At 39.6% G+C, this 18,892-nt stretch overlaps 1 protein-coding gene across 5 annotated transcripts in view; it reads left to right on the forward strand.

The window, feature by feature from the left end:
• Positions 1–30: 30 nt before the first annotated feature.
• Positions 31–18,892, forward strand: part of Fbxo38 (F-box protein 38) — a 47,100-nt gene continuing 28,238 nt past the window's right edge. For 2 of the 5 annotated variants that reach the window (XM_060377186.1, XM_060377190.1), the window contains exons 1-6: positions 64–210; positions 7,549–7,732; positions 11,334–11,467; positions 14,859–15,022; positions 15,230–15,395; positions 18,380–18,517. In XM_060377186.1, coding sequence (XP_060233169.1) covers positions 7,605–7,732; positions 11,334–11,467; positions 14,859–15,022; positions 15,230–15,395; positions 18,380–18,517 — 730 coding nt within the window. In that variant the 5' untranslated portion in view covers positions 64–210; positions 7,549–7,604. The other 3 variants (XM_060377187.1, XM_060377189.1, XM_060377188.1) reach the window with 3 other exon arrangements.

The raw sequence follows: 18,892 nt of genomic DNA on the forward strand, positions 1-18,892 counted from the left end.
CACACCCAATATGACGCAGTCAGGCCCGCCCAGGCCCAGCCCCCGATGACACTCTTTCGGAAGGCTCTAGAGGCGGCGGAAGCGGAAGCGCTGCGGAGGTGGGGGCCGCAGGAAGAGTCTGTCGAGGTTCTCGGTCCCTCTCAACCACAAAAACAGGCGGAGGGCCGGTGTAAGTGAGCCGCGGCCTGGGAGGCTGTCGTGAAGGTGGAGGTGCGCGGTTTTGGGCAGATGAAGGGGTTCGGGCCTCCCACCCCCCAAACCCTCGCTCTTGGGCTCTGGAACTCCTACGCGTAGAGAAAGGAGTGTCTAACTATTTAGTTCTGGCCTTGTAGGCCTTGCTTGTTGGGCACCCCAGCCCTCTATTCCGCCATGCAGTCTTCTCTGGGTCTCGGTTTTCATCAAGGAAATGGGAGGTTTGGCTGGACTTTGCGCCCCTCCCCCAGCTCACAGTTTGGGCGTCAGCAATGCAACGATGTTAATGTTGAGTCGTTTAGGCCAGTAAAATTGAGGAACTCCTGATTAGCTCTAGTATGATGCGGTCAACTCAACGTGTGAAAAAAAAAAAAAAAAAAGAATTGGGAGACCTTGGTTTCCGTCCCAGGGTTACTGTTTACTTAGTGGTTATTTTTGAGCAGATCCTTTCATTGTTTGAACATGGAATTTCCCATGTTTCATAAAACACTGGCTGTATCTCCTTTCCCACCCCATCACAAATGGAAGATACACTGGGTTTCTGTAAAGTTGTTATTTTTCTGGAGCTGGGAGAAATTGAAACATAGAAAGCACATACCATGTAGTTATAGACTGAGACTATCTATTTTGTAATTTTAACTTTTGTTTGAGAATCACCATTTTTAGGTGACTGGAAACACTCCATCCCTCTTGTCATTAGTTTGTGATGTTGCAGTACTGTATTTGGGAGAAGAGTGTTTTGTGTATGTGTGTGTTGTAGAACACCTTCCTCCAAGCTTTAACAGCCATCAGTCTTTGTCAGAGCATGCAATGACTTCCCACAAAAGTCCCTACTGTTTGTTGACATCCCTTCATAGAAGGGCGGAGGAGCTGTTCATTTGCCCCTCACCTCCCATAACTCTTGGCCAGTTGCATATAATTCTGCCCTAATTGTAGGTGGCCTCTTGGTAGGGAGGTACCAAAGTATATGCAGTCTGGGAAGGTTAACTGAAGGGGGAAGAACTGTTTGGGTGCAGCAGTGGGGATGCCCTCATCCATACCAGGCGAAGACTTGGCAGTCTGGCTGCTTCCCAGTATACCAGACTCCTGTAAGGAGCCCCTCAGCCATGCTGTGTAAGTAGTACATACATTGGTTCCCCAGGGTAAACTTTGATGGAATTGTACTTTAGTTTGTCATTTGGGGCCTCATAAGGGAGATTTATTTCTCCCTAGGGAAGTAATTGAGACAACTGTGTGTGTGTGTGTGTGTGTGTGTGTGTGTGTTTAATTGCTGTATGCTAGAGGTACACTTTATTTTTAGTCAAAAGGACATAACAGAAGAGAAAGGGAAAATAGCATTTCACTAAAGTTAGGTGGTGTAAAAATTGGTCTTGAACTGGAATTGAAGGCCTAGAACCTTATTTCAGAAATGGTACGTTCTGCCTCAGTGATAGATGTATATCATTTTGGTACTCATTTTCATTATTTGTAAAATAGTTGAACTAGATTCCTTGCCCTTTTCATCAGTAAAGGTTTGGCCCCCACTCCCCTTTTGAATCAAAGTAGTGTGGTGGATGATTGGCACTTTTGAAGCAAGAGGATACATCTTTGATAGTAGGTACATAAAAAGTTCTCTGAATATTAAGTGATTTGCAAGATTACTTTGGTATAACAAACTGAAGCCAACAGAAAATACAGAGGCATTAGAAACCTTGGCAGTATAAGACCATTGGGATGATTTGAGGAGATTTTGTTTTGCATTTATGTTTGTTTTTTTAGGGTAATGAGATGTCATTTGATTATAGTTAGTTGGAATGGTTGAAGAGAAATGTGGTAGAATCTTTCTAAGAGGAGAAGCCATGTGAGAAGGCTTTGCTGCCACCTTGTACTTACCAAACAATAAATGAATGAGTGAGGGATGGAGGAATGATTAGATACTAGTAATCAAAAGAGGAAGAAGGGATCTTTTGAAGAGAATTGCCATTGATGAGATACAGATTGAGACATTTATTCAGAATTGTGAAAAAGAAAAAATCTTAACAGATCCCTGCAGATGCCCAGACAAGGAGAGGGGTAGTTACTCCTTTCTAATTAGTAGCCAGTGATAAAGGTACTGGCGAGATATGTCAGGTAGAAGAAGATTATCACTTGAAAGGGGTTTAAGGAGTTCAGGAGGTAATATATTTGTAGGCACAGGTGATTTCAGATTTATGCATGGTGTTAAGTAAATACATCTATGATAGAGGTACACAATTAAAAGAACTTAATTGCAAGCAAGGGCATGTTGAAGCATTAAAGCTTAAGACAGGCACAATTTGAGGAGCAACCCAAATGATTTTGTTGGGTTATATTGTCCTTTTAGCTCTGGGATATGGAATGATAAGGGACTATCCAGGTGGCTGTGGGCTGCTGTGTGAAGCCTGGCTTTGTGAAGGAGAGTATGGTCAGAATTCTAATTGGAGCGTCCTGAAGTCCATCCCTAGGCTCTGGGGTGCAGCTCTGGAATGTGGAGAGACAGCTGTGGTGGCTGAGGACTGACAGTCTTAGGGGACATTCAATAGGCTGGGAAGTCTGAGCTTCACACTATTTGACCCAAGGCAAGTGACTTTATGATTTACACCCTCTGGTTCTTTGTTCATCTAAAAGAGTCTCTGAATTTTTATTTGTAATTCTGTTTGCATGAGAGTAGGGGAGAGAAGCGACACTGTCGTAGTCTCAGATGAGTTTGTAGCTCACAGAAAGTCAGCCGTGTAAGTAGGTAGTCTCAGAGGGTGCCTTCAGTATTTGATATGCAGGGACTGTCATTTCTGTCAGTATCATTTATTGGAGGTTCAGAGCCTCCAAACAATGTTAACTTTAGGAATGATGCTTGGTATTTTAAAATACCATCTTTCTACATTTACATTTATGTGTTGTTTATAGTTGCCTGTCCCTTATCCTCCAGGCTTACCGTTCATCTGCTGCTCGTAACTAGAATTGTCTTCAGCCTCTCTTTTAATCTTCAACTCTCTTAAACCTTTGCATTTCTCCAGGGAAGCAGAATGTTTACTGGTGTGGGGATGTAAGAGGTGAGAAGAAAGGAACATGAAGGCTTGTCATGGCAGTGTCCTTCATCTTGCTTTTTAATCCCGCTTATCAGGAAGGATAAACATGATAGTCTCTTTTCCAGAGAGATGCTGTCCTACTTTGTCATGAATTGGTGTCTTCTTCACATGCAGGAGCACAGGGCCCCTGTTCCTCAGTGCTTGAACTAACATAGCTTAGCTCAACATAGCTTAGCTTGGTATGTGATGTAAATGAGATGATGCCCACTTGAGTTGAACAGTTCTGTTATCTTTTGTCAGTATGCTCTGGGGCTAAGGAAAAATAAAAGAGGCCTCATGAGGAAGATTTTTTCTCCTGTATGTTTCCAGAGGATCTGCTTGTGCTTGAGAGGGCTTCCCCTTGGCTTTATGCCATCCCCTATCAACCTCCTGCTGTAAAGGGCTGTCTCTTACCCAGTGTCATCTCAAGTCCTCTCTTCCCCAAAGACTTACAGCCTCTTTTACCAGACAGGTATGTACTTAAAAGAACACACGTTTAATTATAGGCCTAATGTCGGAGCTATGAGTACACTGTGAACCCTGATTATTTATTTATTTATTTATTTTTTGTCTCTAGTTTTTGGTTTTAGGTACAGAATGTAGGCTAAGTAGACTTCCGTGAGCTTGTTAGATACATAGCTTCTATATGATTTATTTCTGTAGTTTTTGAGTCCTAAACAAGTGAATTTTGTAAACTTAATTATATTAAGGCTAGTTAATATGGAATTTTAAGTGTATGAGGGACACTGGGGGTTACTAAATACAGCTCAGAAAGCACTGCAAAATAATAACACATAATCAGAGATACAGTCGTCAGAGCAAGGTGCTTTACATGGGTTGGATTTGGTAGGGCAAAAAGGAACAAGGGCTAAGGGAAAGCAGTAGCCTGTCATTTGAAGGGCTGTCAAAATTCTTCAACCTGAAGCATGTGTTCAGTACCTGGAGGCCTGTTCTGAACATCTGGGCAGTTCCCAGGTAGGTTGAGCTCTTGGAGTTAATTATGCTTTAGAGCTCTTGTATGTTGTAAGTGGCTGTTATGTGTGTTTATTGGACTAAACTCCTGATAGTCTTTATTGCTGAGATTATTGAATGCCGTGGCAGCAAACTGCTAGCAAGAGTGTGAAATGATAAGTGGGCACATACAGAATAATGGCTTTATTACAAGTAAAGACTTGTTAGCTCCTGGAGGTGAGATTGAGATCCTTTCCTGGCAAAAGCATGGCAGACAGACGTTAACACAAATTGCTGTAGAAGCATATGATTCATAGAGTACTCAATCCACAATTTCAATTGAAGTTTGAAAGCTAATTAATGGTTTCCTAGATTAGAGAGGATGGTCTAGAGAGAAGGGGAAATAGGGAGGGGAAATAGAAATATGAGTATTCCGGCCAGAGTTAATAACGTATAAAGGAAGGTTTGTTTAGAAAGCTGAATGGGTGCTGGTCCTACTGTAGTGTACCAGGGAGTCACAGGTAAGGGTTGGAAGGTGAGATTAGAAAAGTAGCTTGAGGCTGGATTGGAAAGATCCTTACCCTTTAGAAGCCAGGGTTCCTTGAAGACTGATTTCCTTTCCTTTTTTTTCCTTCCATTCTCCTTCCCCTTCTTCCCCTTCCTCTTCCCCTTCTCCTTCTTCCCCTTCCCCTTCCCTTTTTTCTTTTCTTTTCTTTGCTTTGCTTGTCTTTGATTTTCTTTCTTTTCTTTTCTTTTCTTTTCTTTTCTTTTCGTTTTCTTCACTTTTAAAGAAATTTCATAATCACAGTCAATCTAAAAATCCCAAATGATTGAGGTAAATTTGAAGCAAAAATGTATCTTTTTCTTATTCATCTGCTCTTATTTTTCAGTAGCAACCACTGTTAATATTTTGTAAGAAATATTGGCATATTTGTCATTTACTCTTATCTAGATAAAATCGTACTTTAGACATGACCTATATCTTGATTTTTACTTTTTTAAAACTTAGTAAGAAATCAGAAGAATGTGTAGAAAGGGTTGCTGTACCTACTGTTTAAAATGTGGTATGATATACATATATTCAATGAATTACCTACTGAAAGCCGAACTATGGTTGGCTTTGCTCTCGGCCTTGAGGGCTCTCGGCCTTGAGGGCACACTGCTGGGTGCTACATAGAAAGCCATCAACCACAGTATCCTAGATGAGGATTGATGGAGTCCTGGAAGCCAGTGGGAATCGCCTGTAAGAAGAGTATTGTAGAAAAATGGTTGATAGCTCTTTGAGTAGTCATGGAAAGGGGGAGATCTGGGTGTGTTTAGGATAGTCAAAGTTTATGTTTGGAGTCTAGTGAACCACAATAGAGGACAGTGTGTTTTATGTGTTGTGTTTGCATTGGGAGTAGCTGAGACCTTAGCAATGGTTGTTGGTCAATGAGAAGCAGGCGTGCAGGGGAACTGGCAAAGACAAAAGAGTGGTGAGAGAGGAGACAATCACTTGGGGAAATTAGAGGAGTGGCCACAGAGAAGAATATCACATCAGGGCCCAAGGATGAGAGGCTGGTTCATGAGCTACATTACATAAGAAGTTTCAGCACATCTGGGGAGTAAAGGAAATCCTGAGTGTGTGGTGCGGACCTGAACAATTGTGTGTCGTTAACATAGGTGCAGCCTCATGAAGACCATAGCCTAAGACCCAAAGGGGAATGGCAAAACCTTCCCCTCTTGTTCACATTGATAATGTAGACAAAAACATGTCCACCATGGCTTTCCCCCAATGTCTACACCCTGAAGACTGCTCCCTAAAGAGACTGTGTGCCTATTGAGATTAGCTAAATCCGTTCTCCTTGATCCATCCAGCTGTACATCATAAGCATTGTGTCCCTGTTTTCTATGTGCTTCAGTTTCTCCATTGGAGATCCCAGCCGGCCAACTCTCACTCAGTGTTCTGTCTGCCCAGTAAGGTCCAACTCTGGTCCACCCAAGGATATGCAGGCACATGCTGCTGGGACCTTCTAGATTTTTTTTAAAACTCCCTTACTCCCTTTTTGCCCTATTTTCTGATCTTCCCTTAGGTATCATTTCAATTGTTCTTTTCCTTAAAGAAAAAAAAAAAAAAAGTAGTGGATGAGCCTGGTGTGCCATGTGCTCCTTTAAAACTGTTTTGCTTTCAGCTGGAGAGATGGCTCAGGCTAAGAGGAATTGTTTGCTTTCTGTATACCACTCATCTCAGCTTGAAATTTTATGCTCATTTGCATGTTCCTTACCTCCTTACTGGCTTCCAAGGTCTTTTGTTCATGATTCTAGGCTTACTACAGGCTTTGGAAGTATGTGAAGGCGTGCGTGAATAAAAGAATACTTGAATAAATCTTATTTCACTTGCCAACTCTGTCTACAGTGCTCCATTAATACTAAAGAGATCCATATTTTATAGCTATACTATATCTGGACCACCATAATACTTACAATCCCAGACAATCTGACAATCTGGGTATTACTCCCACATACTAATAAACAGAAAACAACAAAATATATTGTTGCTCACCTCATTTTCCTTCCCTTACTAAGACTATTTTAAAAGCAAAATATATATGATATATAAAAGTGAAATTTTCCTCAAAAATTGTAAGTTTTGTATTTTCTTTAAGGAGAGTGTTTATAGTTTGATATTATTACATTCACGGAATGTCTCTTTTCCTCACTTTTCAGGCGGGAGAATGAAGAATTTAGGAGGTTGGTTCCTCTCGTAGAAATAATAATTTGTGGCAGGTCAAAAATGAGAGGCCTGGAGTCTCTGCTGTGTTAGGGCTAGCTTACATGAAATGCCAGATTCCTTGATATTAATGGCACACAGGTGAGGGGCAGCTGAAGCTGATAGCCGAAAGGTTCACTCCTGTGAGTTCAGACAGGCCTTTACACATTAATTTTGAATGGGTGTTTCAAATCATAAGCTCTCAGCCAGAAACAGTTTTGTTACCTAGTTATCTTGTGTTACATACTGAAGAAATTGATGCCTGGAGAAAGAGAGTGAACCAGCTGGGTAGGAAGCCCCAAAATGCAAAGTAGAAAATAGGACTTTATTGGTGAGTTTTGTTCATTCTAAATAGTTCATATTTATGATCTCAACTGTTCTTTGGGAAAAGATATTTTGTGTCTTTAGAACAATTTAATACTTTCGTGAATTTGGTGAATTTGAATATGGTGTCCTTTTGTAATAACATCAGTATTTTAAGCTTTTGACCATCAGTAATTCTGAATGAATATTTTATCTTGCTTGTAATAGGGACACTGTGGAGTTTGAGTTTGGTGTGCTTCGCTAGGCTACTCTTCTCTGTTTGCCTTTCAGGTGTGAACTAAAACCAGAGAAGGGAATTGTTCTTTGACACTGAGGGCAGCACAGCAATGGGACCACGAAAGAAAAGTGTTAAAATGTGTCTAATGGACAGTGAGATCCCAGAGGAAGTGATAGCAGATGAAACAAAGGACTATATGAATCAGCTGTCGCATGAAGTGCTTTGTCATATTTTTAGGTGAGATTTTGCTTGGTTCACTTTCATGTACCTAAGATGTAAAAGTAAGAACAAATTGTTTTATAAGTTTTTTTTTCCTTTAGATTTATTTTACTTGTATATTGCTAGTGGTTTTGCTATCATGTCTGTGTACCATATGTGTGCCTAGTGCCTATGAAATCAGAAGAGGGTGTTGGATCCCCTGAATCTGGAGTTGCGGGTAGTATAACCTGCTTGCAGGGAATCAAACCTGAGTCCTGCAAGAACAGCAGCTGCTCTTTACTCTTGAGTCATTTCCCAGCCTCCAAACAGTTTTACGGTCACAGTTTTTACTTAAACTGCATTATAAGAACCATTAATTAAACCGGAAAAGAAAATGTTTTATTCCAGTTTTCATTTCTTCCTTTTATTCATTATCTTTATCCATACCATTCAAAGACTAGAATACTTCTCTGGAGTTAGAGACCCAAGTTAACATTCTCGATCCACCATTCTCTACCTATGTGCCAATGACGGGGAGAGAGGTGTTTTAAGATTCAGTGATGAGACAGGTAGCACTCATACAATTGAAAGGCATAAATATGTGATTTAATGATCATGTATTCTCTTCTCCCATTTTTATGTTGCAATATGTTTTTCACAGTTACATAAGTCTTTGTTTTCTATTCTGCTAAGGGTACATATGACACAATACTCAATTTTCTTTGTCTTACATATGCTTTATTTCTGCTTTTTTTCTGTACTTATAATTAAGATTTCTAAGCTTCTAGACTTTTTATTAGATAATTAACATTATATTAAATAATTTGCCCAGAAAAACTTGCTATCTATGAAGTTCTCAGAAAAATGTTGAAGTTTACACATTATTAATATTTTCAGATTATGAAGTTTTTAAGTAGTGATAAGTTATTTAAGGAGTCATGAACACTTCATTTTTATAATATAAATTTCGTATTTTTTATCTTCTGTATTTTTTTTCTTTTGTGACACATATAGTTTTTGTTAGTTAATTTCTGGGAATAAAAGGCCTAATTTAAAACAATAGATATTTTTCCTACTATCGCAAAATGATGTTGAAATTCATGTGCTAGAAAAACCTATGTAGAAATTGCTAAAAGTTTCAGTCAAGGCAGCTAACTACCTGATGTTCAAATGCATTTTAAAATATCCTGTAGTTAGGACAAGGGCTGGAGAAAATAGCAAGAGCTGTGTAAAACAGACAGACTAGGCTGTACAGATGTCTTCAAATCCATGAAGAGATCTAGTTTAAAAAGTTGGTTTTCACTGGGCACGGTGGTGCACACCTGTAATTCCAGCACGCAGGGAGGCAGAGGCAGACAGCTCTCTCTGGGTCTACAAAGCAAGCCCAGGACAGCCAAGACTGAGGAACCCTGTCTCCAAAAACAAAACAAAACAAAACAAAACAAAAACAAAAAAAGAAGTTGGTTTTCACATCATTGTGGAAAAGATGGGTAAGTGATGATGTCATAGGCTGTAAACATTTGGAGAAAAAACTTAAAAGCATGTCTGTTTTACATCTTATTGCTTAATTATAAATGACAAGAGCTAAAATATTAAAACCATTAAAATTCTGCAAAGAAGCATAGTTATAATTGTTAGATGCTAATTGGTGGTCACTACACAGCGTATGTTATCTTAATTGATCCCTCAATGCCCATAAAAATGTGCAGAAATTATGTCTCAAAAAGGATTTAAAGTGCTGTGTATTGTGGGCAAATTGGACCATATTTTACATTAAAAGCAGATACCATTTTATAGTTGGGTGGATTAGTCACATGTAAAGGTGAGAGTCAGGCTAACTGTCTTGTACTGTTTCTAATAAACTTTGAGCACATTTGCTGAACACAGGAACTCTGATCTGCTCTGAGTCTGTGGCCTGGGTGTTTCTAAAATAAATAGGTTAAGTTTTATTCTAAAAATTTTACTTGAAACCTCCTGCAGTGATTGTGTGGTGATTACTTAGTATATTCCTGAGACAAAAAGTTGGTCTCCCTTAAAAGAAATCTAAGCTTTACTGACTCTTCTAAAATATACACATGTACTTTTCTAATGTTTTTATTAACTTATGAAAATTAGGCTTCATTATGCTATTTTTTATGTAAAATTTGCTTTTGTTCTGCATCTCTCCCTTGTCTCCACCCACCCCACTTTCTGTGTGCCTTTTCAACTTGAGATTTTTAACCATAGCCATCATAGAAGAACATTTATTTCTTCTTTCTAGGGAAAATTTGATGAAAAATAATCTTGATTTCTTTTTAAAAATTACTCAGGGCTTATAAAATTAACTAACTAGTTTTTATAAAAAAAAAACTAACTCAGGCAAATATTTTGGATTACAAAATATTTGGAATGGTATAAAACTTGAGTTAGAATGTAAAAATTCAATGCTTTTCATTGCTTATATAATGTGTAGTCATATTTTCTGAAAATTGTTTCAGAGTGGTAATTAAGTTATGGCTAGCAGTACTGGTTTTGGTAGAAATTTAATTGAATTATCTTTATTTAAATAGCTTTGAAGGGCCAGTGGTAAGAACACAGTACAATAGAAAATATTCAGCATGCATGCATACGCTTTGCTGTTGCAGTTAACATGGCTGTGAGGAATTAGAATCAGCCTACAGTACAGAGTGAGAAGGCATTGCTGCTCTTCCCACTTAACTAGCTGTAGGAGTTTTTGTAGGTTTACCTTCTCTAGGCAGTTTCCCTACTTTTCAAATGGCACAGTAGTAGCCCTTACATGCTGAGTGAGGACTGCAGCAGATAAGGAAGACACAGTCAGCAGGACTTTGAAGATAATTTCTAAGGAGCTTGTTAATAGTTGTAGGTTGCACTGAAGGAACCAGTGAAGTATGTTGCAGATTCAACCAGGAGACTTGGCAGCAGAGAGCAAGCCTACAGTTGGTGCCACCTCCTTGCCACAGTGTAGCTGCTAGCTAGAGGACCGGAGGGAGGGTGGCAGAGGAGAAAAAAGGACCCGGGCAAGGAAGGGTTGTGTGGCAAAAAGGAAAGCAGCTGCTCTCCTTGCCGTGGAGTTCTGACACAGCACCCGATGGGTAAAGGCAGCTTCCACTTGACACTCTAGGTATGTGTGGAGGGCTTAAGAGATAAAGATGAGGTTTTCTGCTATTTGAAAATATATGTAGGTATTATTAGAAACTAAGTAGAAACATGGAAAGAGCTCAATATTTTATTTGGGTACTTGAGTATTTGCAGATTTAGCTGCATTTACTCAAAAGCCGAATTGGGGCTGGAGAGTAGGTTCTGTGGTTAAGAGCACTTGTTGCTCTTGCAGAGGACACAGGTTTGGTTCCTAGCACCCACATGGAGTCTAACCATGTTACCATCTGTAACACCCCAATCCCAAGGGATCCAACACCCTCTTCTGACCTCCAAGGTCACCAGGGGTACACGTTGAATACATAAATATATGTAGTCAAATTTTCATAAAATAAATTAAGAAAAAAAATTATAAGCTGAATGATCGTATGCACTTAAAGTGCTGTGAATGTTCTTAAGGCCTCACATCATTTAAACGGTGGGAGCATGGTAGAGGGGATAGGCCTGTGTGCATACTTGATTCCCATTTCTTTCCATTACAAAGGTACCTCCCGCTGCAGGATATCATGTGCATGGAGTGTCTTTCTCGGAAGCTAAAGGAAGCAGTTACTCTCTACCTGAGAGTTGTGAGAGTAGTGGACCTCTGTGCAGGGCGGTGGTGGGAGTATATGCCAAGTGGTAAGTAGACAGAGGTTTGAGGGTGCGTCTGAGCCCAGGTGGAGAGATAAAAATGGCTCTATAGAATGTGACTTTTTTTTTAAAGGTAATTAATTTATGACATGAAAGCAGAGGGCTCCTGTTTGGAGGGGAGGAATAAGGTAAGTCTCGCAGGAGGAATGGGAACAAAAAATGATGGGGAAATTCATGATATATATGTTTGAATATGTCATAAAGAAGCCCTTAGTATCCTTATTTAAATAATAATAAAAAGGGCTGGTTTTCATTTAACAGTCTTCTGTTAGTATGCTTTCCTATTGCTTATTAACTAGAATCTTTTAACATCATGCTTTAAAAAAAATAATGTTCAGACCATGAGATTAGAAAATGGATTGAGGCCGAGACCGACAAACTCAACAAAAGAGATAGAACATCAGAGAAATCCTTACCGGAAATGGACAGCTGAAGAGATAGCTTGTTTCCAAAGTTCTCCTAGACAGGCAGAACAGATTCCCTCTAGAGTTCTGTAAAGTGCAGCTTGGGGCGCCCTGTCCTTTCAAGAGATGCTACATATATGTTCTGGAAAACAATGTTGCAATGTCAGGCTGGAAATTGGCTTACAGGAAACAAAACACAGTTGTCATTAGTTACTTAAGCTGTGAAGGGCAAGTATTCATTTAACTCTAGAGAGTGATGGTTTGTTGTAGGCAAGATCATCAGGGTAGCATCTTCTGTTAGATTTTCTTTAGCAGGTGTTGCAGGCAGGATGCTGGAGGAGAGCAGAGCTCTTCTGTGCTCTAGCTTAGCATTAACATCATGGCACTTTTCAGATTAGGTAGGATCTGTGCGCTCATAGCCAGTTTTCAGACTGTAAGAAAGACCTGTGAGCCCAAAGCTTTTCTTCTCAGTAGTGCATATAAAAGAAAATGGACGTAAGCAGTCTGTAGGGGAAGATTACATTAGCTGGCCTATTCTGTGGCATTTAAGCCATGGATCTTTTTTTTTTTTTTTTAACTTTTATTAGTTACACTTTATTCACTTTGTATCACCCCATACACCTCTCCCTCCTCCCCTCCTAATCCTACCTTCCTTCCCCCTTCTTCATGCATGCCCCTCCCCGAGTTCACTGATAGGGGAGGTCCCCCTCTCCTTCCTTCTGATCTTAGTCTATCAGATCTCATTAGGAGTGGCTGCATTGTCATCTTCTGTGGCCTGGTAAGGCTGTTCCCCCCTCAGGGGGAGGTGATCAAAGAGCAGACCAATCAGTTTATGTCAGAGGCAGTCCCTCTTCCCATTACTGTGGAACCCACTTGGACACTGAACTGCCATGGGCTACATCTGTGCAGGGGTTCTAGATTATCTCCATGCATGGTACTTGGTTGGAGTAGGAGTCTCTGGAAAGACCCCTGTGTTCAAATTTTCTGGTTTTGTTGCTCTCCTTGTGGAGTTTCTGTCCTTTCCAGATCTTACTATTTCCTACTAAATTCTTTCATTAGATTCCATGCACAGTTGGGCATAAGTCTCAGCGTCTGCTTTGATAGTCTGCAGGGCAGAGCCTTTCAGAGGCCCTCTGTGGCAGGTTCCTAACTTGTCTCCTGTTTTCTTCTTCTTCTGATGTCCATCCTCTTTGCCTTTTGGGATGGGCATGGATCATTTTTTAAGACTGGCTCTCACTGTGTAGCTAGGGCTTGTTGGAATGCACTATATACACCAGAATGGCCTTAATTTCACAGAGATTCACCTATCTCTGCCTCCTAAGTACTGAGATTAAATATATGTGCCACCATGTCCAGCTGAAGCCCTAAATCTTGATAGAAGTACCTGATGGCTCATATATGTGATCTCTTTGGAGTTATATCCCATCTTAATTACCATTCTCCATTTATGGTGGTTATAGTGTGTGTAAAAAGAAGCTAATATCTATAGGGCTCACATTAGGCTTTGGATTCTTGCATTGCTAGTTAATTCTTCAATAATGGCATTCAGTGAACACTACAAGAGAATGATAGGACATGTTTTAATTGTAGAGCATGAGTAATTTCTACAGTCACTTCTTTGTATTAGCCCTATTCAAATAGAACAATTTTTTAAAAGCTTCAGTCCTTTGGTTTCGTTGGAAAGTTAATATTTTTTATCAGTGAGCAGACAGATGGCTTTCAGATATCTTCTGAGGCTCCAGTAATAGAAAATGTATCTGTGACTTGTCTCTATACATATTTAATCTATAGCTGCTGCTGTGAAGGTTTTGCCTGTCTCTGTTTGCATCTTGCTAATTCCTGCTGCAGAGCACAGGTGGCCTTCCAGATAAACACTTTTTATTTATTTATTTACCATCTCAGTACCTGTTCACATTCTATCATTCTTGCTTTCTTAGCCAACTTTCTTCTATTTTTTTTTTAATTTAATGAAATAGTGGGGAGTAACAGTTAAACATATAAAAGAGCAGTTGCAAGGAAATGGTTAGAATAGGGTGAACCTAGTTTGGGATAGTAATTAGGGGACTAGTTTATTTTTTAATTTTTTTACAATTTATTCATTATATATTTTGATTGAAGCCCCCTCTCTCAACTCCTCTCAGTCTCACCCTCACTCCCTCTTCCCTCCCATCCCTCTTCTCTAGTCCACTGAAAGGGAGGAGTTCTCCACTATCGCCATCTGCCCATAGCTTATCAAGTCTTACCGGGATTGCCTGGACCCTCTTCCTTTGTGGCCTGGCAAAGCTGCATCGCTAGGGGCAAGTGATTAAAGATCATGACAGAGGCAGCCTCTGCTCCCCTTACTCCAGGACCCACATAGAGACTGAGGTGCCAATCAGCTACATCTGAGCAGGGTTTCTAGGTTCTCTCCCTGCATAGTCCTTGGTGCATCAATTTCTGCAGGACCCCCTAGGCTCAGATTTTTTAGCTTTGTTGTTCTTAAAGGTGAGGTCTGTATCCTATTTTTACTTTTAGTGTTCTGCAGAACCCTGTAGGTTTTCTAGAGTAGCATCTATGGAGGAAAAGGAAGAGGAGACTGGGTGGTAATGTGGTGCATTATCCCTTACATCTACCAGTCCAAAGTTCACATTAAATAATGTGAGGTTAAATATGTGCTCTTAATTAAAGATTTAAATGCCTTGACAATAGCCAGAACAAAAAAAAAAAAAAAAAAAAGGACATAGTAGATGAAAAACCTTAGCTATAAAGTACCCTAAACATGCAATGGAATCCTGAGCAGGTAGTATATGTGATGTAATTTCCATGCAATGAGCCTAGGGTATCTTCTGTTTAACAGTTTATTCAGCTGTGACATTGCTGCATAGAACTGTTAAAGGGACCCATTGCTGTTTCACTTTTTGTTGAAACTTACATGTACTTAGTAAATACTTGTGAATGGACGATGAACCTTTTCTAAGTGCTTCTGACCTCCTCAGGCTTCACAGATTCCAGTTTCCTAACGCTTTTGAAGAAGATGCCAGATGTTGAACAGCTATATGGCCTTCACCCTAGATACCTCGAGAGGCGAAGAGTGAGGGGCCACGAGGCTTTCAGCATTCCAGGAGTCCTAGAAGCTTTGCAGGCATGCCCAAACTTGGTGGTAAGTAACCTGTTGGACGTGTTACCATCCACTGGTTTATGGACTAGTGGCTCAGGAGGACTGTGGACCTTACTCACTCACATGCAGACTGCACGCATAACCAGCGTGTCTTCAGTCCCATTGCATATTTAGCATCTTGTACAGAAAGAGACGCTTTGCATACAAAATGAAAGCCTTCCTTATGCTTGCCGTGGTGCTATTTTCTAGGGTGTAGAAACATCTCATTTGGAGTTGGTAGAATCCATTTGGACATATATGCCGCATGTTCATATTTTGGGGAAATTTCGTAATCGTAACGGAGCATTTCCAATTCCTCCTGAAAATAAACTGAAAATCCCCATAGGAGCCAAAATCCAAACTTTGCATTTAGTTGGTGAGTACCTGCTTTCTGGTTCGCTTGTCATGCCTTGAAACACTGTAAGTGAATACTCACTGAAACAGTTATGAAAATTTAAGATGATCTTATTGATGGGGTATGGAAAAGAAATGCTTGTGAGACTTGTATAAAAGCTCAGTTTTCCATTAGTTAAAGCGCACTCGGGGAATGTTGCTTTTCAGGCAGTCAGCTGCAATGCTCAAGACAGTTTGATGGTTTTATCTTTTTGGGGTTTTCCATCAAGCTTTAACCCTGTCTTTACTCTGATCTTGCCCTTTAGAGAGGGATCTTCAATACAACTTTTGAGAGGAGGAATTTATTTAATTCTGGTTCTGTGTGTTTGTGTGTTTGATGTGTGGTCATGTGTGTGCCGCGGTGCATTTGTGGAGGTTAAAGGACAAGTCCTTTCTCTCCTTCCATCTTTATGTGGGTTCCGTGGATGTAACTAGGCCTTTCCCGCATGACACATGCTTTATCCACCAAGCCGTGGGCCATGTTTTACTGCGATGTCTGGCTTATTCTAGCTACTGACACTAAGGAACTAAACTTTTAAATTTTATTTAAATTTATTCTTACTAAAAAAAGATATGCGTCAGGATCTTCTGTGTAGTTCAGGTTGGCCAGGAGCACTCTATCCATCTTAGCCTTTGTAGCTTCTGAGTGTTGGCATTTCAGGTGTGCATCACCATGCTCAGTTAATGTACTTAAACTTAAACAGGCAGCTGTAGCCAGTGCCTACTAAACCTCAGTCTAGAACATTATAAAACCCTCGCTATTTTGTTAGTTTTTTTCTTGAAGTAAAAAAATTACCATGCTCTTCAATCTAGAGTCATTGGAATGAACATTCTGCCTTACTTTTTTCCTCTAAAAAATGGTGATGGAGTGATCTTTTCCGGAACTTTCTTTACTGGTTATAATGTGCTTTCTCCATATGCATGCTTTTTGAAATTACATCATTATAATTTCAACAAGGACAAATGTTTTGTTTTTTTTAATTTATCAACTTCTTTTGGCTTAATCTGCTAAGAGACTTTTGAAGGCTTATTAATATGAAAGTCTGACAACTATTTTTTATTTATTTTGAGACAAAATGTTATGTAGCTTAGGCTGGCCTCAAACTCACTAAATAGCTCAGGGTGACCCTCAGTTTCTGAGCCTCTTGCCTGTTCCTCACTACTTGGATTGCAGGCATGAACTACCATGCCCAGTTTCATGTGGTGTCAGGCAAAGATGAAATCCAGGTAGGTCTTTGTGGCTGCTAGGCAAGTACTCTTATCAACTGAGCCATATCCTCAGCCCAAATATTTTAATATTTTAAGCTATATTTTTAAGTTTATATTTTATTAATGTTAATGTTCATATTGAATTTATGCTATATTCCACAGATTACTCCAGATATTGGGGATAGTCTAACCCTATATTCTAAAATAGGGTTAGATAGTAATAGGAGGACCTGAGGGATAATACGGGAAAGGGCCCACGTCTCTATGTGTGTCTAGAGAAGGCTAGTAAAGACCCCTCTTACTTGTCAGCCTCTGGAATGAGTCTGAGCAAGGATATGAATATTTAGATTTTTAAGTGATAAGGGGTTTTATTTCTGTAATATCTTAAGTTTATAACGTAACCTCAAGGTAGAAGGTAGTGTGGCTTCTATCAAGGTAGAAGATTTTTATATCTTCACATTTTCCATAGTGCCTGTACCAGTTAATTGCAAACATTGGTAAGTTTCACAGCTTGGTTGACTCACAGCTTTGTTCTAACTGTGTGCTGGTTAATGTGAAGAGATACACATTATCCACTGCTTAGAGGCTGAATTTGGCAGAAAGTAGGACTGAGCCTCAGACAGCTAGCTTTGGATCTTTCTTGCCCTGTGACCCAGACAGGTAGCAGCGCTACCTTTGTGGTAGACCCGAAGCTCGATTTGTGAATTCTGTCCTTCTCTTGGTCTGATTTTCTTCCTTTGGTCTTATTTCCATTTTTATTTCCCATCTGTTGCCACATGGTGTGTTTACGTATTGAGAACCTAATAAGTAAACTGCAATTTTGAGAAGACAGGCCGAGGAGTACTCCATGTAAGCGATAGCAGGGGCATTCCCCAGAGGTTCGCTTTTAAAGAACCTGCTGCTTTTAAGTTCTGTGATTTTGCTTTCTTTAGCTGTTCTTGAAAGCAGTCTCAGAATAAAAGTGGCATTGTGTTAATTTTATCAGCTACTGTTAGGTACCATCACCCTGAACCCTTAGATTTTCTCATAGGCTTTTGTCTAACATAGTGTTTTGACTATTGCAGCATGTTTCTGAAGCTACCTCTTCCATTAGGGTTTACAAATTATCAGTCTTTTTCTTCTTCTAGATCTGCTGATCGCTCCCCCATTACACACCCTTCCCCTTTTCCAGATTGAGTTCTCCATAGATACGATTCATCAAAGGCATAAAACAGTCTTAATAGCTTGAGACATTAAAATAAACAGCTGTCAAATTTTGTTCTCAAAGTCATGTTGGCTTCTTCTACATATTTACAAATGGCTAAAATTCACATAATTATGGGAATGACTTCAAGGTGTATTTTGCTACTACAAAGCAAAATATTAAAATTCAGCTGGCCTCACTTTGTGCTAAGAAATTTAGCTTTCTCACTGAGGGGAAATAGTGGTCACTGGCAGCCATCCAGGATTTGTGCACTCACCTGCATCTTCTGAGAAACTTACTTTTAGTTTGTACTATAGGATACAGCTATGAGATAGATGTGTTTTCAATACAGAAACAGATTTTAAGTCCATTCTTTATAATATGGTTTGCATAAAACTTCTTTAATAGCCTGTTTTAAATAAACCAAATTTAGTGGGCTTTAATTATGTCATTGGTTCAGATAAACATCTTCTTAAAGAATAGACTGTCAACTGAAAATTGGACTCTTGAGCAAATTGTATGCAGAGTACACAGTATTTTTGTCACTGTCTTGTTCTTTTGTGTATGTGCTCTAGGGGTCAATGTTCCTGAAATCCCTTGTATCCCTATGCTAAGGCACCTGTACATGAAGTGGGTGAGACTCACAAAACCACAGCCGTTTAAAGACTTCCTTTGCATCAGCTTGCGAACTTTTGTCATGAGGAACTGTGCAGGTAATACTATATGCAGTTATAGTGGAATGAAGCATACTTGGAAAAATGTCCTTGCACATTCTGCATTTGTATTGAAAATTATGTTATTACTATCTTTGTTTTTTGACTTGTGAATGCAGTATTTGTTTTGTTTTGTGGACAGTAGAAATGTAATCAACCTTAGCAAACAAGACAAAACCAAAAAACAAAAATCAACAGACTAGCTGAGTGTTTTATATAAACTCCGATTTTAGTTCACTGGGTTGTTTAATAGATTTCAGTCTTTTTAGTCTCTGATTTCCTAAACATTAACAACAGTTATTCTACCTTATACTTTGGTTTCATGATGTTCCTCAGCTGAACAAAGCCCCTGGTGCCGCTGTCTGTTGTCTGTAC

The sequence above is a fragment of the Meriones unguiculatus genome, chromosome 2 (assembly GCF_030254825.1).
Source record: "Meriones unguiculatus strain TT.TT164.6M chromosome 2, Bangor_MerUng_6.1, whole genome shotgun sequence".
In the NCBI taxonomy this organism is placed as follows: Eukaryota; Metazoa; Chordata; class Mammalia; order Rodentia; family Muridae; genus Meriones; species Meriones unguiculatus.